Source organism: Gopherus flavomarginatus, chromosome 5, assembly GCF_025201925.1.
Source record: "Gopherus flavomarginatus isolate rGopFla2 chromosome 5, rGopFla2.mat.asm, whole genome shotgun sequence".
NCBI classification, from domain to species: Eukaryota; Metazoa; Chordata; order Testudines; family Testudinidae; genus Gopherus; species Gopherus flavomarginatus.
The window spans coordinates 145,607,112-145,632,712 of NC_066621.1; the positions used below are offsets into that span (position 1 = coordinate 145,607,112).

Here is a 25,601-nt window from a genome sequence, read left to right on the forward strand (position 1 = left end):
CCAGCTATCCTCCCAACTGCCATTGATCTTCCCTTTCTGGCTGACCTGTCATGATCCAGTCAGGAGCCAGGAGAACAGCAGCAGATTCACCCTTAGTAAATTCATCACACTGCTCTGTGTTGACTGCGCAGCACATTCATCACAATAATATTTTGATGTTAAGGTATGATATCTTAAGACCTACCAAAACTAAACATAAATGCTATTTGGAAAACTTGGTGAAGTATTCTCTTTACTGTGATGTCTAGCATTCATTTCTAGCACTTTTGGGTTGCAGCATACCCATCCAGGAAAGAATATTGGCCATCCTGGCCTTTGGGCCAGTGTAATCTTGTGTGGGAGGGGTGGAATTCGATATCTGGAGGGGATGGGAAGGGAATCAATGTTAAGACTGATTTTTTTAAAAAAAGGAGAAGCAAGGAGAGGATAAAAAAAGCACCTCTTTGAGCTGAAGGTTTGACATGCTAGTTGTCGTACAGAGGAATAGTGGTTAAAGTGCTGGTCACTTGCTGCTAGTCTTGATTATCTGGAGGCATCTGACTTTAAAATTATATTATATATGGAAAAGCTTTTTAGGTCATTTATAGTTTTCTAAAATGCACTAGTTGTAATTTTTCTCTGCCTATAAAACCTGAAAAGTTGATTTATGATACTAAGGCAGCCTGGCTTTATAGATAAAGTGATATAAAATCCATTACTAATAATATTATTTTAAAACTCTCTTGAAAATGTTTCTAATTTTTTTTGGTAGAATACATGTTGCTAGTGGTATGGTATAAAGGTTTTATGGGCACTCATTTGGGATGATCAGCATAGCTTACTCATGGATCTGCGGCCTGCAACTCATGCAGTTCATGGTATTTAAAACTTAATGCTGTGGTCCAATATTCTGTATGTTCTCTCTCGCTCTCGTTTTTGTGTTTGTGTTCGCTCCCACCCCCTTTACGTTTATCAGTCTGTTTTTTAACCAACCTGCTTTGCTTGTTTTAACTTTCGAAGCTATGCTAACTTTTGGAATTTGTATTGATGGGGAAAAAGTCTTATTAGTGGTCACCTGACATATGAGGCCTTATAGGAATTATCAGTATCACTTCCAGTAGAAGAATAACGGGCACTTGTGCTAATGGAAATCGGAGGATTTATTCAGAAGGAGTGTATTGTACAAAGCCCGCTTCCCCTGTAGTTTTTGGTGTGTCATTTAGTGAGCATTTTACATCCTTTAGATTTCAGCTGGTCTGAAGAAAAAGGCCGTTACCACTTAAAACAGTGTATGCAAAAGAAAATGTCAGAGATAACAGTTTTATGGACAAAATAATATGGCACTTAATCTGAAATAATTTACCACTGTCTGAACAAAATTTGCAAGCTTAGAATAAAGTAATGATGGTGATTTTGCTCTTAGATTAAGCACTGTTAGTTGAATAAAATGAATGTTTGTATTAGCTGTGCATTATCCTGCAGTGTGCTTGTAGGGCTTTTTATGCTTTCAAAAGCTTAACATGTAGATTGAGAAACTGACTGTTTCTATTAAAAAAGGCAGATGGGTGGGAAAAATGACTTTTGGTTAAATTTAAATCCTTGAATGAATTTCTGTGGTAGGTGCCCATTCTTTCCTTTGCAGATTATAAACCTCCCTCTCCAAACATTTGCTGTAGTGTTTATGCTTTAACCCAGGGTAACTAACACGCTACATTTTATTGACTGGATAATGAAACTCAGTTGTGATACATAACTTTCAGAAAAATGTTCCTTTACTACCTGACTCTTAAATGCAAAATTTGACCATAGTGCACTAGGTGTCTTCCTGAACTTTTCTATCATTACAAATTAAGTGCAATGAAAAAATTAACCTGCATAGGCAAAATTAGACTCAAATCAGGTCTATTCTGGCAGTCCTGGTCAAAAGGCGGCTGAACAGCACAGGGACAGGCAGGAATCTGTTGTAAATAACGAAGTCAAACATCAGATAAATTATCAGAGGGGTAGCCATGTTAGTCTGGATCTGTAAAAGCAGCAAAGAATCCTGTGGCACCTTATAGACTAACAGACGTTTTGGAGCATGAGCTTTCGTGGGTGAATACCCACTTCGTCAGATGCATGTGCATGCATCTGACGAAGTGGGTATTCACCCACGAAAGCTCATCCTCCAAAACGTCTGTTAGTCTATAAGGTGCCACAGGATTCTTTGCTGCTTTTATCAGAGAAATTATCGCTTACCAAACAATACATCCAAAGAACCAGATGCTGATCTCTGTTCCCGTGGTATGAATCTGGAATGATTTAATTGACTTCATTCTGGGTTTACACTTGCGGAAAGAGATCAGAGTCTGGTTCAGCTAATGTAACAGAAATGAGAGACCTAATAGATAAAGCTAATCCTGGTTAAAGCTAATATCAAACACCTGGTATACAAGGCAAACAAAGCCAAACAAGGCAGTTGTTGAGGAATCCTTTTTAAGTGAAGGCGCTAGCAGTCATACTTACCATAATTGTGAATTTCTTCATTTTCATTAGCTTTGCTTATGATTAGTAGTGGACCCTGGCCTCAAAATCCAGATCCGATTTCAAATGTTCCCAAGTTTAAAGGCTGGTTGAATCAGCAGATGTACTGCAAATCTGTACCTCTTTAGTATTAACATTTTTAAAAATAACTTGTTTTGTGTGTTTTCTCTGTAGTTTTTTTGGGGAAAAAATCAGATTAGATTTACACAATATCAAGTTTAAATAAAATAAATAAAATAATAGAATTTTCCAATAATGAATAGTGACAAATTTTGGCTAAAATATTTATCTTAACGTCATTTGAGAAGGTTTGTGACAAGTTACGAAATATCAAGGTGCCAGAGTCATTGCCTGAAAGATTGCAGTGCTAAAATTACAAGAGTACACAAAGAGTGTTTTGAAACCACCTAAGAACTCTGTATTCTTGAACTCCATTTTTGAGTTTTTCTTTTCAGGAATAAAATGTTACTGCAGAGCTAGGATCCTCTGAACCTAATAATGAATTTGTAATGGAAGTCCCCAGATAGCTTTAACTAACTGCAAAGTTACCCAAGGCATTTATGAGATATTGAAATTTACAGAAGATGTAGCTATAAAATATGAATTTGAAGAAGTAATTTTAAATTTCTGCTTGAGGATTGTCAGGTGATACTGGCAGTAGAAGCAAGAACAGAAAAGAAAAGAAAACAATGTGTTCACACTGAACCTAACCCTTTCACACATTTTATTTGTTTTAAATATAATTGACAGCAAACTGATTAGTTGGATGCCAATTACTCAGTACTTGTTAAAGAAGCATCCTCAGCTTGAAATCCAGTTGTTTTCAGACAATGGATTATAAGTAGTTTCAGCTACTACACTTGCCCCGGGAGTTTTCCTACCAATTTTTGTGGTTTTAGAATAAGATTTGCTTATTTTTAGAATGTTTTTTTTTCCTGACTCATATTTGTGTGGGTTATTTGCTCAGCCCAAGAAACTGATTATACCGGAGAAATGATTTTCCTGATTATACAGGAGAAATTATGAAACTGACTATGTACAGCTTTTAAATGAGCAAAGTAAATAAACTGGAAAAACAAATTAGAAAAAAATGTTGTGCTTCTTTGAGTAATGGTCCCTATTGTATTCTACTGTGACTTACACGTGTGTACTGTGTGCCTGAGCCAGAGAATTTGAAAGTAGTGTCCATTGGTCCGCACATGCACCCGGGTCCACCTTGCATCTCTGACCGAGGGAATAAAAGGTGGTACAGACTAATCATCTCTTCAGTTTCTTCTCACCACCAGGTTGGAATCTAGAGTGTCCGCAGCTTTGACTTCATCCAGTTTGGGTACCAGACTATGCCCAGTACGCTGGGCTTCAGACTGAGTTTCCTGACCATGATCCTTCTCAGTCAGTGATGACCACCAATGATGCCTGTACTGCCTTGGGGAAGCTCACATTGCGGCAAGTGTATGCCTATCTCATTCCTCAGCTGTATTCAAGAAGGGCGGGATCTTTGTCTCCATAAATGCCTCATGGAGAAGGCGATGAGGCCCCAATCGGACCCAGGCTGGCTAAACCCAGCCCCCATACATTCACTTGATTCAGCAAGGAGTGCACTTCCTGCTGCGAAATGCAACTCTGATACGGTAGAATCCATCCTCACAGGCCTCATAGCAGGGCCTTGTTGGGAAGCTAGGAAGCACTCTCATAAGCATGAGATTAAGTGTTCCTTTAAGTTCACTTCAAAGGAGTTGGACTTGACTGTAAGCAAGCCTACCAGCTCAGTCCGAGAGGACTTAGGATGTTTTAAGTCCTAGAGACACAACAAGGAAGCCCACAAGCATTGGACTACATCAGTTCCAAACTGTGTCCTGTCAGTACTGTCATCCCCGACTCCAAACCCTGGGATCCATCTACACTGATGAAGACCAATCACTGCCAACTCTGGATACCACCCTTCTCACCAACTCTGGATACCACCCTTCTCACCAGCTCTGGATACCACCCTTCTCACCAGCTCTGGATACCACCCTTCTCACCAACTCTGGATACCACCCTTCTCACCAGCTCTGATGACCTGGACAAGCAGAGTCCCCCTCACACTGGAGAGGTCTGAATGTGTTGCCACCCCACAAGATGTCTTCACCCTCCCAGATCCAGAATCCTCTCCTCCATTGGGACCCTCTGTTTCCCAGGATATAATATCTTTTCAGAGAGAACCAGTTATGCAGTGGAGCCTGTTAAGCTCCCGTATGCAGAATACGCCTCCCCTCCAATGGAGCTGGACTCAGCCTTCTGCTCAGGAGATTCAGAGCCATTGGCTGAATTGCTCTTCCCTTACCATACTTATCCTCCACCACCTAAAAGACCTGCACAGGTTCAGGATTAACCTCTGCTTCATCTAGCTTAGAGCTGCTGGTACCACATGCCTATCAGCCCCTCTTACTGGCCATGTTGGGGGCCTTGGTATCTAGTTGATCCCATCTGCTAGGGAGTCACCCATTGCCTCCCCTCTAAGGGGATGCTCAGGTCTACTTCGAGATCCGACAGAGGAGGAAGAATAGTATGCTCTGGTTCTGCCAGAACCAGCAAGATTGCCATCATCATTTCCAGATGAAACAGTGACTTTTGCACCCCCTCATCACCATGACTTCAGGTGGTTCCAGGACCTTCTCCACGGAGTTGCTGGAAAGCTTCAGATTCTCCTTGAGGTGGTCCAGGACTCCTAGCACAAACTGTTAGCCAACCTGCACACCTCTGGAACTAACAGGGCTCCAGCGGGATTTAAAGGGCCTGGGGCTCCCCACTGCAGCCGGAGCCCCAGACCCTTTAAAGCGCCACCGGAGCCCCACTGCTACTGCGCTATACGCGAACCCATGTTATATCGGGTCACGTTATAGCGGGGTAGAAGTGTATATGCTGATCGTTCCCCAGCTGTACCCAAGAAGGTGGGAACTTTTGTCTCCACAAATACTTCATAGAGAAGGTCAAGAGGCCCCAATCGGACCCAGGCTGGGGAACCTCCCTGTACATCCGCTTGATTCAGCAAAGAGTGCTCTTCCTGCTCCAAAGTGTAACTCTGTGATGCTACATCTTCCGTCTTCATTGGGAGTCTGCATAAATATAGAAAAATCTGTTCTCACCCTTACATAAACTCTGGACTTCATCATGACAATCCTAAATTCTATCACTGCAAAGGCATACCTGCCCATGGACAGGTTCCAGACCATGAACAATATCATAGTTCATGGCACAAGTAGCCCTCGAGTACCGCTCAAAAGACATCTGTCCCTACTCAGTCACATAGCTTTCTTGATCACATAGCAGGCATTTCTTTCAAATTCTCTAGCTCAAGGCACATGGTGCACATGCTTAACCCACAGTGGAATATGGATGGGACCACATATCTCAAAGAAACTCCTGTTACAGGTAAGTAACCAGCTCTTAGAGTTACTGTAACTTTAATTGTTACAATTAGGGCTGTCACGATTAATAACGCAATTAAAATTAATGGTGCTGTTAAATAACAATAGAATACAATTCATTTTAAATATTTTTGGATGTTTACTACATTTTCAAATACACCTCTACCCCACATAACGTGACCCGATATAACACGGGTTCACGTATAGCGTGGTAGCAGCGGGGCTCTGGCTGCTGCGGGGAGCCCCGGAGCTCTAGAGCCCTGCCGCCCCTACCCCGATATAATGGAGTTTCAGCTATAACACGGTAGGGATTTTTGGCTCCCCACGACTGCGTTATAGCGGGGTAGAGGTGTATATTAATTTCAGTTACAACACAGAATACGAAGTGTACGGTGCTGACTTATATTTATTTTTATTACAAATATTTGCACTGTAAAAAAATATACTTTTCAGTTCATCTCATACAAGTTCTCTAGTGCAATCTCTTTATCATGAAAGTTGAACTTACAAATGTAGAATTATGTACAAAAAAACTGCATTCAAAAATAAAACAATGTAAAACTTTAGAGCCTACAAGTCCACTCAATCCTACTTCTTGGGCAGCCAGTCACTCAGAGAAACAAGGTTGGTTACAATTTGCAGGAGATAATGCTGTCTGTTTGTTGTTTACAGTGTCACCTGAAAGTGAGAACAGGCATTTGCATGACACTGTTGTAGCTGGTGTTCCAAGATATTTACATGCCATATGTGCTAAAGATTTATATGTTCCTTCATGCTTCAATCACCATTGCAGAGGACGTGCTTCCATGCTGATGATGGGTTCTGCTTGATAACGATCCAAAGCAGTGCAAACTGATGCATGTTAATTTTCATCATCTGAGTCAGAGGCCACCAGTAGAAGGTTGATTTTCTTTTTCGGTGGTTTGGGTTCTGTAATTTCCGTATCAGTGTGTTGCACTTTTGAGACTTCTAAAAGCATGCTCCATACCTCATCCCTTTCAGATTTTGGATGGCACTTCAGATTCTTAAACCTTGGGTCGAGTGCTGTAGCTATTTTTAGAAATCTCACATCGGTACCTTCTTTACCTTTTGTCAAATCTGCTGTGAAAATGTTCTTAAAATGAACATGTGCTGGGTCATCATCCAAGACTGCTATAACATGAAGTATATACAGAATGCGAGTAAAGCAGGTCAGGAGACATACAGTTCTACCCCCCAGGAGTTCAGTCATAAATTTAATTGACGCATTATTTTTTTAATGAGCATCATCAGCATGTCCTCTGGAATCGTGGCCGAAGCATGAAGGGGCATACAAATGTTTAAGATACCTGGGATGTAAATACCTTGCGGTGCTAGCTACAAAAGTGCCATGCGAACGCCTGTTCTCATTTTCAGGTGATCTTGTAAATAAGAAGCAGTCAGCAATATCTCCCATCACTGTAAACTAACTTGTTTGTCTTAGCGATTGGCAGAATAAGAAGTAGGACTGAGTGGACTTGTAGGCTCTAAAGTTTTACAGTGTTTTGGTTTTGAGTGCAGTTATGTAACCAAAAAAAAATCTGCATTTGTAAGTTACACTTTCACGATAAAGAGATTGCATTTCAGTACTTGTATGAGGTGAATTGAAAAATACTGTTTCTTTTGTTTATCATTTTTACAGTGCATATATTTGTAATAAAAATAATATAAAGTGAGCACTATGCACTTCGTATTCTGTTATAATTTAAATCAATATTGAAAATTGTAGAAAAACATCAAATATGTAATACATTTCAGTTGGTATTCTATTGTTATAAGTAGAATTAATCACGATTAATTTTTTTGAGTTAACTGCGATTAATTGACAGCCCTAGTTACAATTGTAGCTAAAAAAATGAAGTATGATTTTGAAGTCCATGGTAGTTCTTTAAATGTTTAAATGCTTATAGTTTGTATATTTATGCAAGTGTAATGAGAATCTTCCTTTTTTCAGTATTTTTATTTCACTTTTTCAAGTGTACAGAATTGAACTGAAGTATTTCTTTTCCTTCAGCTATTTGCAGTTTGAAATATGTCTTGTGATATCACCTAATTTCTCGAGATCGTGCAACTCCAAACTTCGTCACTTTACCTTGTGCCAGTTGCACAGCAGGTAGCAAGGTGTTTCATCACTCAGTCATAATAGTGAAAAAATAAAATAGTAAAGTTTGAAAAGTGTAGTTATTTGTGTGAACTGATGCAAACATTATGAAAAGGTTCGCAATCTGTTAAGTACTGCGGCTCTTTCCCATCAAGTTATGGGCTTATCCAGTCAGAATGGCTTCAGATATTTGTAATACGTATGCACAAGTTACTGTGTACGTGCTATATTTATATATTTGGGGGGAGTCTATCTCCCATTTACAACAGGGGATGATGAGAGAAGATGTAAATTCACCAGTCACTAATGGGAGAATTTAGACTCCTATATGTTTCTACTGCAGTGACAATATATTTAAAGATCTGTTTGGTTTACTTAGTCCAAACTCCCTTTTCATTTCAGAATAAAGTTTGGCATGTACCCAATTCAGAAAAAAAGTAGTACGAAGTATTGAAATAAATTGAAATTGAGCTCAGTCTGACATTTTTAGTTACAGCCAGGTACAAGCAATACTTTTGGGGGGAACTTGGGACACTATATGCCATGCTCTAGTTTGGTGGGGGAGGGGAGACTTGACTTGAAAAGGTTATTGTGGCTTTTGTTTTGTTTGTTTGTTTTTTTGGGGGGGGGTGTTTTGTGGGCATTCAGCCCTAACCTCAGACAGGTTCTGTTTGGTATTTAAAAAGTAATTTCAGTTACAAATATCTTGGTAAAATCTTGCAACATATTGCCTATTAATATATATTTGGAGTTACATTGAAGTGGTTGATTGGTAGAGCTGGTCAATATTTTGTCAATTTCTGAATTAGAAAAAAAATCAGGAAAAATTTTTATTTGAAATTTACTCCCCTCACTTTTTTTTTCTAAATTAGAGTTGGTTGGAATTTAAAAAGAAAAAAAATGATTGTGGTGAGGAATCTTGGAAAAAGTTTTGAAACAGATTTTCCCTTTTGTTCCCCATGCATCTCTACTTTGAAGCCATTCTACTGTATTGTCAAAGATCTATATCTCAGCAGCTCCAGACTAATGAACAGGCTGTGAATTGATGCATACATGTAAATGAACCATTACACTGTGTTTATGATTCATGCAGTAGTAGTCTTCATTCTTTCAGTTGCCTGCATTTCAATCCTTTGCGTGATACTTAGAAGAAGTACAGTGTGTTCCAAGGATTGGCGCACTTCATTGATTTTAAAAATGAGGTGCCTACTGTAACAGTTCACGTTATCTTTTTAGACTTATAATTACTTGTGGACATCAGTTTAATGACAATTGGAACTCTTCACCATCAGGATAACTTGTCTGTCTGTTTTCTTGACCAAGTCATCTAAATGTTGCCTCTATTTATAACATCAACTTCTTCATTCCTAATGTGGACAAGAAAAATTAAAGGAAACTACACATCTTTTTCAGTTGTGGTTGTACCTTTTACTTCAACTTACTCTTATCTACTCTCTTTCTTGCATGCACAAATGGATTTGGATGCATTTTATGCACGTGGCACTCGGCCTTTACTTGGATTTTACAGTATATGCTTATTCAAAAATAATTTTGCTTTTGTAATAAGCTTACAGTATTCAGGTGCCAGTGTTGGCCTTTAACTAGTTGTGGCTAAAACCTTTTTCTCCCATTTCTTGCTCCAGCAATCAGCACAGATAAATGCATCAGTATTTGTTTTCCTTTTTAAAAGGTCCAGGCCCTGTATGCGTAGGACTTACACTTATTTCATTTCCTACAGATCAGACCCTTTTGATTCTTAAATATAGTGCTTTCTCTTTTAACTTACTGTAGCAGGGTGGACTTCTGCTCTGGGAGAGAAGGGGTTAAAACAGCCCTGGCAAGGGGCTGTAGCTGGAGCCAGAAGCCTGGGCTGATGATGGGAGTGGCTGCAGCTGGGGGCCACGCCCCAAACTGAGCCACAAGGCTGTATAAGAAGGCTAGGGGAGCAAGAAGCAAAGGAGTCTCTCTCTGACTGGAGAGAGAGACAGGCCTGGCTGCTTGGGAACTCACCCAGGGGACCTAGAGGAAGGCAGGGCTGGGGAAAAGCCTTAGGAGCTGAGAAGCCCTAGGCCAGCAACTCCCCAGGCTGCAGGGTGTAATTCTAGGCCTGCAAGGTACTGGGCTTGCAGAGGGGCAGCCGGAGGGTGGGTAAAGGCAGCCAGGCCAAAACCCCTTTGTCTATGATGAGTGGCTGATACTGCAGTCTGCCCCAGGGCTTGGGGGCTAAACAATGAATGGGAAGCAGTGAATAGTGAGGCAAGTGGGGATAGTGGGGTGGGGTTCCCCTGGGAGGGGAGAGACCCAGTTAAAGGGGCACCGGGGTCCAGGAGGGGCCCGGGGCCAGCAGAGGATAGGTGGATCACCGGCCTGCAGAGGGCGCTCCGTAGCTGGAATCCAGCTAATTACCCGAAGTAACCAGCAGGAGGCACTGCGGGGGCGAGGCCACACGTTTACACGTACCATTATTTTTAACAAGTTGACACTTGCTGTTTACTGGTAGTGGGAAGATATGTGCACTCAGTCTTGCCCAGTCTCTTTTCCAGTTGCTAGTTAATTTTAGAGTTGCAAGATAGGTTACTTGTCTTTCAAGAATGTGATTTCAGCACCCAAATAGTTGGTTTATGCCCTCAAACTCTGCCCATTGCTTGTCTTCATCTCATCAAGTACTAAAGAACAATAAGACAGTGAGCCCCCATTTTTTCCGGTAACCCTGTTTATGGCTTCCATGTACTTGAAATAGGTTGTAATTTTTCAGTACGAGCGTTGCATACAATATTTAGAACTGTGCAGATGCTTTGTTAACAGTGGGTCAATAAGTACTTTCCCAGTGATGTGGTATGTTGCCCACAAATGTGGGTTTGTAATGGAAATAGTGGCATAACTATAGTGATACTAGATAACACCGCTATAATAAGTTTGTGAATAATAATTAAATGATTCCATCTTGACATGCAACTTTGAATGAATGAATGAATTGCTTTGACTCGATATGTAAGGTTTGACATGTGTGATCATGTTTTGAACAATAAAGAAGAATGCAGCTATCTTGAAGAGTTCTTGATCACTCTTTGGAAACCTAGCATCATTCGGTATAACTAAAATGAGATCTTAATTTAAGTAAAATTAGTTGGACATTAACTATCCCATGATCCCTGAAATTTAAATTACTTTGCCTTTAACAATAGTATGTTAATAAGGAAATGCTGTTGTGTCAGAACTGAGAGAGTTTGTTGATTCAATGTCTGTATGGAAATCCTTTTAAAAAAAAAAAAACGTAGTTATCCAAAGAAAGGGCAGCTGATATGTCTAAATACGTTGTATAATTTTTTAGCTTAACATAAGACTGGCCATACTGGGTCAGACAAATCATCCATCTTGCGTAGTATCCTGTCTTCCAGCTGTGGTTGATGCCAGATGCTTCAGAGGGAGTGAACAGATGAGGGCAATTTATCGAGTGACCCATCCCCTGTCGTTCAGTCCCAGCTTCTAGTAGTTAGAGCAGTGATGGGCAACCCATTTATGATCCAGATGAGACTGGAAACTGTGTCATGGAGGATCTTGTAAGTGAACAGTACCAAATTGAACTTAAAAAACAATAACCTCTGTATCCCCCAAAAATAAACCCCTCAAAATCCCCAAAGCTCACATGGAGAATGACTCATGATAAATGCTAGTAACCAGTTAGCAAGTATACATTGAATCCAATATCTGCTGTCACATAACAGGGTGCAGGCTACTAATGGCCACATCTGTCAATGTTGAATGCCATGTGACAGGAAGCAAAGATTTGTGTATATCATGAAAGCTGCAGTAAAAGTCACTGTGCTTCACTATTACTGTAGCTAAACACACCCTCTTGTGGTGAGAAGAAGGAAGTCCAGTCATAACCCATCTGTTTCCTCTGTTCCACACTTTCATTCACTGATTGCTTTATTAATCCTTCTCCCTCAGTTGTTACTGATGTTCCTTTTTTCTTCTCTTTGTTCTGTTTACAATGAGTGTCCCACGCTGTCTTGCACTGTTTCAGCCTTCCTGCTTTTTTCCTTGTTCCACTTTCTTTTCTTTTTTCGTAGTTAAATCTTTTACTAGTACTAATTGTAATCTGAAGTGCACTTGATGCTGCCTTTAACAACGTATTGATTGTTTTTATGCTTTTGACATTAAAGTAACTCTGCATGTTAAATTACCAATATGCTGAAAATATAACTTGCAGATCTGCTTTTGAAACTTTCTTCTGACTTATCACAGGTCACTGAATTACAAGAGTAAAAAGCTAGGTACAGAGACAAGAATGTTCAAGAAAGATTCATTGTGTATCTCACAACCTTCAGCAAAACCTCTGCTTAGTTTAACCAGAGAGGATAAAGGGGATCAGTGTGAGTCATGTATAGACTGGATCAGGACATAACATGCTGCTATTTTCACCTATTTGATAACCCAGTTAGGTCTGGGATGAACACCAGAGAAGAGGGAAAAGATTGCAATTTATCCTAGCTGTTGTGCAAAGCTTTCACCACATTCAGTAGTGTAATTAACCTAGAAAAGCTGCCTCAGTAAGCCAAGCAGTCTCAGCAAAGCACTTCTAATTAGGTTTAAGTAGAACAAAACCTCCATGAACTAAAATATGTGATAAGTGACAAGCAAATAGTATTTATTGCTCCCAATTTGTGCCAAATATACAACTTAGTACTAAGTGTGCAGAGACACTAGAAACTATGCCAAATGAGGCTCCCTGATACATCCCACTAATATTCTCTCTGTGAAGGAAAATAACAAGGTTATATGGAAACCCTCATATTTTTACATCTGCTTATAGCGCATTCCTATTGATTCTAAATACCCATGCCCTAGACCTTTCAGATTACTGCCCTTTGTTTGAATTTTGCTCAGCTGGGCTAGGAGTAAGGAGATGAAGGGCTCTTCAAGGGAGAAACAGGCAATCAGTGAAATGGCAGCCTGTGAGGTGCTCTTGGAACTCCATTATGAAGAAGGGACAAAGTTTTTTAAGGAAGAGGAGACCGTGGCAGGCAACAAGTTCATTAGGTTACTTAGTACTGCACAATTTCTAATGTGAATTAAGCAAAAGAAGTGCTGCCAGTCTCACACCCGTAGCGGATATATAGAGTATACATAAACAAAGTTCTGGTGCCTGGAAATGACTACTATTTCAGAAACAGCTCTTAATTTTCTTTTCTTTTGCTTTTTAGGTATCTTGCAATATATTTAGAACTCTCCCACCCAGTGACAGCAATGAATTTGATCCAGAAGAAGATGAACCCACCCTTGAGGCATCATGGCCACATTTACAGGTATTAAAATTATTAAATATAATCTGAGAACAAATCTGTATCACAGCTTGATATGTGTGATGTTTCCCTACACCGTTTGAATTGGTTCATAAGATATAGAAATCATTGTTATACCTTCCTAACACTGCTCTTTGCTACAGCTGGAGTACCTATGAAGATAAAAGAGCCTTTGTAATGTTTTCAGGACCTTCCTGATCAAGTCAGGGACTTAAATTCAGCTCAGGACTGAGAGTGGCCCATATTTTCCTATTTTCCTTCACTGCATTAAAAAAAATATTGTGGAGAATTGCACCTGTTCTACACTTGTACACAGTACTTCTTAGCAGCTTCTGCAGGAGCAGGGGAATGAAACTAATGTGATCTTAGTCAGTTTCACTCTGCTGGGCCATTAGAAAATTGCTACTATGCAGAAGAAGCATACATGAGCCCTTGTTGCTAGTCAGGAGGATGAGGGAGAATATAAATGTTAGTCTGCTTCCCTTTTCCCTCCTAACAATGTATAGCCTTGTCTTCAAGAATTCATAGCAGAGCAGAGCATACTCTCTCTGCTATACATCCTCCTTGTGGGATGTATAGGTATGCCGTCAAATATCAATGCCAAATATATTTAATGTACAGGAAAACAAACTCATTTCACAGAGAGGGTCAGAAGCTTCAGAAGCTTCTGGACCAAATTAACCACTGGCAGAAGTAATTATACGTTCCATTGATATCAAAGGGGCTATGTCCATTTATGTCACAGGTAAATTGGGTTCTCCTCTCTCCAGTTTAGAACAGGTCAGAGCCCGAACACCAGAGAGAGAGAGAGGAATCTGGGAGTTGCTATGAGTACAAGGGTATGATTGATCTCTACCTAGAGTAAGGAACTGGTTTGAAACTTTTATGCAGGGCTCCAACTCTGCCTATGAGAGATTTGATAAATCACAAAATATTCTCATCCCAGAACTTAGAAACTGTCTCCTTTCTCTGTTTATACTTAAAATCTCACAAAAATACTATAGTATATTAAATCCTTTGGGATGGTGGGCGCTGTACAAACGCAGAACAAAAAGACAATTCTGGCCATAAAGAGTTTACAATCTAAGTATAAGTCAAGACAACAGATGGGTACAGACAGATGGCAGAGTACAAGGAAACAATGAGACAATATTGGTCAGCATGATAGGGAGGGGAGCGGCTATAGATTTACTTAGAAAATAGATGGTTTACACAGTAAAATTAACCTCACTGCTTGTCAGGGAGTTGATAGAAGTGCTTTCCTGTTGACCTACTGTTGAAGTATATAGAGTTCTTGCACTTTTCCTTACTTCTGACCTCCCAGTTGTTTCCTTCAAGAAGAAATCACTAACTCTCAATAAGGCAAAGCAGCCACAGTATCATGTTATAGGGGAGTTTGCATGGAAAAGCTGTAGATTCCTTTAAAATTCATTTTTAGCTTGCCTTTTTCTCTCAACACCAGTATTTATCCTTTCAAAAACTGGAAGGGAGCACATTTTAAAATGGTTGGTCTCCTAGGAAAGGTGTGATAGGGAGAATTGACAGCAGTCTATAACTCATCTATCTACTCATAGCTGCTTTTCTAAGAGAGCTAGGTAATATCTGTTACACTTTGCTTCCTTCTGCCTTGTTACATGCTGCTTATATACTATCTGAATGGGTCTGGTCAGTTGCAGTCCCTTCTGAATTATATAGGCAGATATGGACTTTTGTGAAAGCAGTATCTCTAGTCCAGGGCTAATTCTCCTCAGCAAGTTGGATCTCATTCTGCATTAGTCTGCAGTGTTTCAATCTGTAGCAGAATGCTGCAGTGAACAGTTTCTAATTACAATTAAATGTTTCCATACTGTTTCATCAACCCTCTCAAAATCATAATGGCTTTATTTTGTATGATTTCAGGAGTCCAGAGAACAGTGAGAATGTGCTTGCCAATTGCTCCAGAAAGCTGTACAACTCAATGAACAAGCATTACAAGATGATAATGCCTGTTCTTAGTGGGAATCAAGATGAAATTCCTCTGACTTAGGGTCAAATGATCAAGATTAACATGTTATGATTATGTAATTAATTCTAGCTCTAAACAAACACCTTAATAAATTTAAAAAAAAAATATCCATAAGGTCTTTCAAAACACAGGCATTTTCTATTCTAGTGCATTAGGAAAAAAAGCTGGGAAACTTTACAAATAAAAATAAAATAAAATCATAGAATAAACTGTGATTTTGTTTCTTGCAGCTTGTATATGAGTTTTTCATACGATTTTTGGAAAGCCAAGAATTCCAACCTAGCATTGCCAAAAAGTACATAGATCAGAAATTTGTATTACAGGTAAGCAGGCTCATTTTCTTTAAAACTGTCAGCATGCTTTTGATACTTAATATTAATGATTTTTTTTTTATTCCTAAAACCAGTTTATTCGAAAGTAAAATGTGTAACTCTTTCACCTTTCCATAATAACGGATAAGTGGGTAACAATAAAAGAGATTCAGACCAGCAGAGGGAGGAATATCGATCCATCACAGAAGTTCAGACTAGGTGATCCACAATGATGCCTTCTGACACTGGAGTGAGACTGTCTAGCCATCATTTAATTTTGTCTCTACATTTTATTTTGTTAACTCACTTAAGAAATTTGACTTACAAGTTGCATAACGCAATTGAAATTGTGGCAGTTTAAAATAAAAGTTTGGCCATAGACTTTGATACATAGTATTTATAGATTATAAAAAAAAATCTATTAAATAGAGATTGTTTGTTTTATGCCTGAAATTTGACTGGCTTTAAAATTGTTAAAATATCACTTTTAAAATATGGAAATATTTTCTCATTCTGGCTCAATAGCTGTTTGAGAGCTGACAGAAAGGACAAAAGTTCATTAAGAAAACTCATTCCTAGAGCTGCACTGAAAACACTGATGCTGTGGTGGTCGTGGTGGAAATAAATCTAAAGGCCATGTTAAGTTTAAGGTCTGTTAGAAGCACAGGAAGGGAAGTATCAATAATGGGCGGAAAAAAACTTGCATTCTTCAACAATTTAGTTCTATCTTAGTCATGTGGTTGCCACCAGCATGACTCAACTGAGGAGGCCATCAGTCCTGCCAGTGGTAGCCAGTCTGGAGTTCTGCACCTAGTTCTTTGTCTTCCTAGTGTGCAGGCTGGCTTCCCTGTGCATTCTGAGGAACTAGGTTTCTTCCACACCTCAGCAAAGCTTTGCATAATATGGGAAGGTAAAGAAAACTTTGTCCAGGAAGAGGACCCGAAAGTACCCTACTTTGCCTCTTCCCTACAACTTTCAGCAGTGGGTCCATTTGTCTTTCGTGCTTCTCTCCAATACCATGGACTTGTGTGGAATCTCTGAATACAACCAGAAAGAGAACCTCTAGGAGGACCAAGAGTTAGATAGGAGTCATGCTAGAAGTGATAGGAGATACTTTGCCTTTCCCAGGATCTCTTTCCCACACATCTTCTTGAGAAAGTCTTTTCATCCATGATGAACAGCCTAGTAAGGATTCTCCGAAAAAGCTTCCCAAGAGAGCCCTTTCTTTCCCTAACCCCCGCAATAGTCTCTTCCACCCTAGGGCCAAAAAAAAGCATAATTCTTCATTTTGCCTCCTTCCTTTTAGGTAGAGGGGTCTCCTGGAGAGGATGGAGAATAATTGCTGCTGTGTTGAAGTCCCATCCCCATTCATTAGCAAACTCTAAGGTCACTCTGAAAGACTAGGGGGTGGGGGTATTTTAAATCATATATTGCTACAAAACTTGAATATCTCTTCAGAAATTCACAAAGGAGGAGGTGAGGCTCTGCTTTCTTTTCTCCGAAGTAGGGCCTCAGAATTGATTCTGCCTTTCGGATAATGATGAAGGAAATGTGGTGAGTCTCTCTTGATTTTTATGCCCATCTTGCCAAAGAACCTTAGAATCTGTATTCTTCACCCAGACTTCCATGTATGATCTCTCACCTAAAGGTAGATTCAGCAGTGGCTTCCTAACCTAAGCTAATACACCTGCCTAGGGAAGCCAGTATCTCCATGTTGACTGATCAGCAAGGTGGAAGAGGTGGCTAAACAATGATTTCAGTTGAAGGTGACTCTGATCACTACTGCAGCCTATGGCTCATCTGCCTAGACTGGCCATTCTGTGCCTCGTGGAGATCCAAGAAGACAAAGTTGCTTGCTTCAAGGCTTTCTTTAGGGGATATTTGGTATGAGACTACTGTTCACTTCTTTTCCTTTCAGACCTAGCCAAATCATTGTGGAGAGAATCCTGGTGCCCTACTCTCCATTTTAGAGAAACATTGCTTCTGTACTCTTGTTATATGTTTCTACCCTTACTCAGCATGCTAGATATGCTTATCCCTCATGTTTCTTCCTCAGGACACTCACCTTTGTCATCCTTTCATAATGTTGCACTAGTGTATGAATGTGGATCAAAAGAAGGATTTTGGCATCTGGTCATCCATAATGGTATACCAAATGAAAGAGTGGTAACTATTAGGAGAGGGAATTTTAAAACGAGAAATAGTACACATTTAAATGTGTATGAGACAGTATATCACAATGCCTGTTGAGAATCAGATTATTCTTGCCTTGTGGTTTAGGTGATAGACTTCTTAAAAATAGCTGTGTACCTTTTTTTAGATAGAATGAGTATTAATTCAAATGAATGTTTTGTCTAAATCACAAGTTAAGCCTCAATTTGTAAAAAGTAAATTTCGGATTTAAAATTGACTGGCCTGTTAAAGCCATATTGCACTTGCAATCGTATATTTAAGGTCAGTTTAGTTTTAGAATTATAACTTTATAAGGATTTGTTAGGTTGCTGTAAGACATTTATACTAGACAGCAACTGAAACTTTTATAAAATTCAACCTGTTCAATGAATATTGTTCCATGGTAATTTTCACCTATGACATTCTTTTACTTATGTTTTCATTGTTGAATTTGTTTTTAAAATTTGAGAAACTTTAATGAAGTTATTCCTAGTGAGGAATGGCTTTAATTTCAGAATGAGAAAAATACCAGTCACTTTTTATATGTACTTATTTACAAACCTAATGCTGTGTCATTGGATGTTTAGAGTTTAACATTTCATTTCGAAAGATGTCTTACATCTATTCTGGAATGTAAGGCAGAGCTTGCTAAGAGACATAACAATTAAGTATCCCCTACCCATATGTTCTGCTCTAGGTGTCTCTTTAGCAATTTGTACTTCACATTTCTAGTTATAATTAATATAAAGGTATCATAATAATCATGTAAAAGCAGCAAAGAATCCTGTGGCACCTTATAGACTAACAGACGTTTTGGAGCATGAGCTTTCGTGGGTGAATACCCACTTCGTCAGATGCATGTCACGAAAGCTCATGCTCCAAAACGTCTGTTAGTCTATAAGGTGCCACAGGATTCTTTGCTGCTTTTAGAGATCCAGACTAACACGGCTACCCCTCTGATAATAATCATGCAAATTATGGAAATCATTCAACCTGTCCTTAAAAATAACCCTTTGTTATTTTGTTAAAACCTAAAGACAAATTGGATATCATATATCAGAACATGTCTTTTTACTATGTTTTGAGCCCTGTAATTGAAATTGATACTGACAAGCGTAAACAATGTTTCCCAAAGGGATCTGTGCAATAAAACTGAAAATCTAAACATTTTGCCTGTACAACCAATTCACAGTCAAAAAGTTAAAATCCTGTTGTATCTGCAACATTTCCTGCTATTTTCTATCTTAGGTGAAATTCAGAATTTTTTGGAATGGAAGGCAGTTATTTATGTATGTGTAATTTGGTGGGTTTTTTTTTTCTTTTAGGGCAGAACTAATTCAACATAGTGATTTTGTGTATAACCTCTCTAGCACAGCTGACAAAACTCATAATTTCCCTCATGAAATTGCCATTTCATATCCTTCACTGCAGGGAATACTGTATTAATCATCACAAGCTATGGAACTATCCAAAGCAGTAAAACAGTTAGGAAGCTCACATGCATCTGTCACAGACTTGAATGTTCTAAACCACAGGTCTTGAACATGTACCTATCTTCACTCTCTTTTATACCCTGAATTGTGCAAGGAGAATGCTGTGATTGTTGTAGAAAAGAAAATGTGCAATATGTGGATGCAGAATAAATAGTGAAACAACTGCCATAGAGATAAGAGAAGTTACAGTAAAACAGCCTAAGCCCATAAGGGTGTTCAGGACTATGATGGCAATAATGCAACAAGGGTAAAACTCACCTGTGCAGGAGACAGAATTTTTGCAGGGGCTAGTCTAAGACTGTGGAACAAACTCCCACAAATTAAAGACTGTCACAGACCTCACCACCTTTCATTCTAACTGCAAGAGGCACTCCTTCTCTTATGTAAACACAGAGCAAAAAACTCTGCCAAAACATACTAGTACTCTGCAAGTATAGTTTTCCCCTTGAGGAAAGGATGAAACAGAGAATGAACCTCATGTGACAATTGTTAGTCATTTTTTATAATGCGCTAGTGGAAGGCACTCAGATATTACAGTGATGATGGCAGTACAAGAACCTACGTAGTATAGAATTGAATGAAATCAGAGCAAGTACAAGAGTCTGGGGTCATGGGGAATCTGCAATATTGAACACATACCACTAAGGTTATCGGGGGAAAAAATATTATTTTACTGCTTATGCAGTCCACCTTTCCAGCTGGATGTGACTACGAAATGGGGCCTGTGACATACTATTTTCCACTCATCTGAAATCTGATCATTAGAATTGATGATTCAGATTGCCCTAATTTCTACAGGTAAGAGCTTTGATACATACAGTGTTTGCCTTGTAAAAGAGAGCAATGTTATTTTTAAATTGTTAGAACCTTCCATCACTATGAGAGAAATGTCAGATTACAAATCTGGGGGGCGGAGGGTGTTCTTTATAAAAGGCAGTCCATATCAAATATATAAACTAAAAATCAAGATATTATCTTAAAAAGACACCTAATTGAAATCTGATAAGATTGGCTGACCTGTTGTTGACCTTTGATTGTAAAAATTGTTTAAAGTTGTGATTTTTGTGTGTGTGTAGCATGGGGGTTATATTCAGCTATTTATAATGATCGAGTATGCCAGACTTTAATATTTTAGTTCCTTAGGAACATGTAAATTAATGGTGAGTCATCCCATTACAAGCATCTGTCATATAAGACCCCAATCCTGCAAAGATAGTTGCAGGTTGATCCCTCTGCAGAGCCCTATTGATGTTTGGTCTCTGTCCAGGCAAAGTGATCTGCACGTATGCATCTCTTTACAGAATTAGAGCCTTGAATTACAAGTATTATGTGATCAGGGTCCAGATTTTTAAAGGTATTTAGGCATTACTTGCACTCATGTTGCAAAGCCAAACTGATTTAGGAGCCTGAATATCACGTTCAAAAGTGATTTTGGCACTTAGAAGCCAAAATTCCATTAATAGTTGATGGGATTTGGACTCCTAAGTGCCTAATTCATTTAAGAAAATGAGATTTAGGCTCCTAAATCAGTTAGACGTTGCAATGCTGAGTGAAGCAATTCTAAAATACCTTTAAAAATCTGGGCCCAAGTAACTAATGTTTTTATATTAAAGGGACAGTTAATAAGGACAGTACCGTCAAACACAAGTAACTATTCAGTAAATCTAAGGCAATTTGAATTTGTTTTCTACCATCCAACTTAATGTTTTGTTTCCACTGGTAGCTTTTGATTAACAGACACAGCTCTTTGGAGAACAGTCTTTGTAGTTCGTACAAATGGGAGACAACTCCTCCTAGTTGTCAACAATACACTGCTTTATTTATTTTTTGTCACTTTGAGATTTCCTTATTTATTTTTTTTTATTTCACTCCAAATCCTGTCTATTACGGTCAGAGCAGATTATTTCAACTGCCAAGGCTCTAAATATTTGCTTTCTTCTGGAAGCCTTGCCTACCTTCTGTGTGTTTTGAATAGTCATATTGAATTATTTTTCTTTTCACTTTATTGCTTACCTTGGTCGGTCCCCCCCATCCACTTTGTTTTGACAATACACTGTTGTTGTGTTGTAGCTTCCACTATCTGCTTAAATATGTCTTCTTAAACATAAGAACATTATACACCTGAAGTCAGAGTTTAATGTTTTTGGCCACTCGTAATACGATTGTGCTGTTTTTTCCTTCTAAGTATATACAGTAACATGCCCTAAAACCATATGTTAATTAATATTCTCTGAACAGCTGAAAAGAATCTGTTTAAACTGTGATTTTCCTTTTCCTTTTTTAGAGAACTTTTGAAAGTGTCTGCAATTTCTTGTGGCTGACTAAAGTCAGGAGCCCAATTATACAGTTTCTTTAACTATTTTTAGATTACTATTTTCTATAGTGTAAATATTACATTTTATTAGATTTTTCCCTCCACTAACTATACATTGTCTTTAACACTTCTATATCTGCATATATTTTTTATTATTCTAGTTATTGTTGTTCAGATCAAAGGTGGTGATATGACATTTTAGACACAATTAAGAAAAACATGGTCCCAGCAACAAGGAGCATGCCATAGGTGCACTGGGAAACAAAAATCTTTGATTTGTGAGAGATCACCAGTTTTATTGGTATTCCCCATATTAAGCACTGAGGTTATCTCTCAACCCAATAGACTGTAGAATCAAAGAAATATTTTAAGTGCAGCCACTGTGAAATCAACATAAGATAAAGTATACATACAGAACCGTAAACTGTGGGTGGTGGGAGTGATGCGTATAGGAGAGATGATGGAATCAATAGGGAAAGGGAAGCTCTTCCTTAGAGGATAATATTTAAAACCCCTGACCAAACATTGGTCAAACTGTTTGTTTAAAAGTTTTGAAATTGAATTAAAAATAGAAAAAACAGCTTGAGAGAGTTGGTAGTGTTCATAAAACACAAGTGGGCTCAAAAGTCATGCATTACATATATGTACCATGTATGCCTGTCTCAGTTCAGGCCCTTAAAAATTTTGGGCATTAAATTGACATGACTGTGTTAATGAATTGGTATTCATATTTTGCAACTAAGCTCTTTTTTACCATCTCTGGAATGTCACCAGTCCAAGTCCTCTGCTTAACAAGAAAGAATTGGAATAATTGATAAACGTTTTCATATATTTACAGGCTTGACTGTGGCAACTTGAGTTATAAACACTCCACAGTACATTTTCTACAGAGTGCATTGGCTGGTATTCACACAGTTGACTGAATACCTCATCTCTGTGTTGACTCCTTTCAAGTTTAATTAGCTCCTTTTCAGTTTCTGTATTTGTCAAAAGTTTTATTTTAATATATTTAGATTTTAATTCTTTTAATACAGAGTTTTATTGTGTATTTATTTTATTTTTGTTAAGAATGAAGGCAACAAATTTGTGTGGCAGTTGTGTGCCCTCACACATATGCAGTCTAGCTCATCATATGTAAACTGTGTAAGATTTTTAAAATAAAGCCAATTCACATTTCTTATTAGTCATCTGATTCTTAAATTGTTTTTTTACAACAGCTTTTGGAGCTGTTTGACAGTGAAGACCCTCGAGAACGGGACTACCTAAAAACAGTCTTACACAGAATTTATGGCAAGTTTCTTGGTCTTAGAGCATTTATCCGAAAACAGATTAACAATATTTTTCTACGGTAAGTTTTTGGGGCAAAGTTGTTGGGTTATAAATGTTTTAAGAAACTAAATATTTATTTATTTATTTATTTATTTATTTTTAACTTTATTTGGTAGGTTTGTTTATGAAACTGAACACTTCAATGGTGTAGCTGAACTACTGGAAATATTAGGAAGGTAAATTCATCTTTATATAATAATCCATCTCAGACAGCTATGCTGAAAATTTCAGGAGTCAATGGAAAATATAACCCTAAGCTCTGATCCTGAAAACAGACCTGTGCACATGCTTAACTTTAAGCACAGATTAAGTCTTAGCATGCCTCTTTGCAAAGAGGATTTGTGTGCACATTACAAAGTACAATTTTTTTCTTACATTGTTCGTTGTGCACTCATTTTGACTTGTACATTGCAAATTTTGTTTGAGCACACTAAACAGTTATTAGTGTGTTGGTTTCAGTGGGTTGCTAGTCAGTCTAATTGTAGTTCAACAGTCAGTTCCCAAAGAGCATCTTAAACTCATTAATTTACCAACCAAATAGGCACGATCATACATATTAGGCAACAAAACTATATGACTGATCACATAGTTATTCTCATGTCATTGCTATATAGTAGTTATGCTCTGACTAGAATGAACTGTACCTTGAACAGTAGCTAGTGCAAACGTTCAGCACATAGTAGGATAATACCTGCAGTCTGTCGTCTTGTGTAATTACTTTGATAAAAACTACTTGTTCAGACCACAAGTAAATTTTCTGTGATGTCGCTAATCAATGTTTCTTTTCTTATTTCTAGTATTATCAATGGTTTTGCTTTACCTCTTAAAGCTGAGCATAAACAGTTTCTGGTGAAGGTGCTGATTCCTTTACATACTGTCAGGAGTTTATCACTCTTCCATGCACAGGTAGAAATTATAAAAAACATTTTCTGCTTGGTTAAAACAGAACAGTATGCTTGATTGCTTTGGAAATCTTTTGCTTAGCCAAAAAAAATCTTCTGGAAAAAAAAAAAAAAAAAAAACAAAACCCTGCAGAAAACTTTTGTCATATGGAATAAAAATGAAACAGATAAGTATTTGGTAGACTTAATACATTCTGTAGAATAAATCTGGTGGAATTTATAGATAGATAGATATCTGGGTTTCAGATAACCTTTGTCTACCTGTAAGATATTGTCTAGCACTGAAACTCTGGAGGCTTTCCTCCAGACTCACAATCTTTCTTCCCCTCTAATGAGCCTATCTTCTCCACTCATCCTGATTCTGCAGCCAGAGGTCTCAGTTGTTTTTGATTCTTGCACTGTCATCTGTCTAGTCTTTCTATCTTGGTAATTCTTTACACACTCACCCTCTTTGCACTTCGGCTCTAAATTGATCCTAATTTCTGCACTCTGGCCTTGGTTTCTTAGTCTTTTGTGCCAGTTTTTGGCTGTGTTGGCTCATCTCATGTAAGTCGTCATTATGCTGATGCTGCTAAAAGTGTAAAAGAAACACATTCACAGAACAATGAGCCTTTCACAATGTTGCTTACATGAGTACAGTTGGAACCCATAAAGTTCAAATGGTTTCAAAATGTACTTGGACATATTCTTTCTTCACTTTTCGTTTGTTTGTTTGTTCTTTGCTGTTGACTGTGGCTTGGATGCAGTTTCAAATTCCCCTGACTCACAGTTTAAAATAGGATTTACGATTTAGAATAATATGCATAATGAACTGTTCTGATTCCTTGTTCTTTTTAATACTAAACATGTCTTTTGAGTTCTCAGTAAAAACGTCATAATTTCATGTGTATATATTTTTTCCCCTTCACAGCTGGCATATTGTATAGTACAGTTTCTGGAGAAAGATCCTTCACTCACAGAGCCAGTAAATATTTCTTTGGTTGTTTTTTTATATCTTAAACATCCAGTTTTCCCAGCTGTGAAATTGTAAAATTTAATGTAAAATTTGCTTTCTCATTTGTAATTCAGGTCATTAGAGGTTTAATGAAATTCTGGCCGAAAACCTGCAGTCAGAAAGAGGTAAGTTCTATGTTGCTGTTAAGACTTTAATAAAGGGGTTTGATAGTTCTACAGATAAATGTTAAAGATACTTTTCTCCCAGGAACATCTAAAGAGTTTCAGGTAAATAATATAGACAATTCTTAAATGCTATTGTAGATTTTGGTGTCTGTTTAGCTCCTACAGGTGATTATCTGTCTTCAGACTGTCCTGTGTTGGACATAATTTTGACAATAAAGAGAGGTGTCAAGCTGATGATAGTCATCAGCTCTTTTGGCAAGTTAAGCATTATATTGTAGTATGCCAATATAAGTGTTCTTTCACGAGGGAGTGACTCTTCATATGAAGAGAGCAAAAGTGAATGTTGTGGATTTATACGGAAAAATTCTATTACAAGTTGCAACAGTTTGTGTCAAGCCTACATTTTCAGAGTTGGGCTAGAGGTATTTTAGCTTCTAATGTAGATTGGCAATTAGTTGCATGATTACCTGATTTTGCAAATCTGAGTTTACACACTGATGTTTATGGGCATAACATGAGCATCTTTGTTTTGTCCCAAAAGACAAGCAATTAAAGATGGATCCTTTAATTAGCAGGGAAAAATCCTGGCCCATTGAAAATGAGAGCTTTGCCATGGTGT

At 38.2% G+C, this 25,601-nt stretch overlaps 1 protein-coding gene across 7 annotated transcripts in view; it reads left to right on the forward strand.

The window, feature by feature from the left end:
* The window catches only part of PPP2R5E (protein phosphatase 2 regulatory subunit B'epsilon), a 113,762-nt gene that overhangs the window by 76,166 nt on the left and 11,995 nt on the right, over window positions 1-25,601 (forward strand). For 6 of the 7 annotated variants that reach the window (XM_050952630.1, XM_050952628.1, XM_050952629.1 and 3 more), the window contains 7 exons: window positions 13,239-13,340; window positions 15,573-15,665; window positions 22,850-22,980; window positions 23,078-23,137; window positions 23,759-23,867; window positions 24,774-24,827; window positions 24,932-24,982. In XM_050952630.1, the coding sequence (XP_050808587.1) occupies window positions 13,239-13,340; window positions 15,573-15,665; window positions 22,850-22,980; window positions 23,078-23,137; window positions 23,759-23,867; window positions 24,774-24,827; window positions 24,932-24,982 (600 nt within the window). The remainder of the gene's footprint in view (window positions 1-13,238; window positions 13,341-15,572; window positions 15,666-22,849; window positions 22,981-23,077; window positions 23,138-23,758; window positions 23,868-24,773; window positions 24,828-24,931; window positions 24,983-25,601) is intronic. The other variant, XM_050952627.1, reaches the window with a different exon arrangement.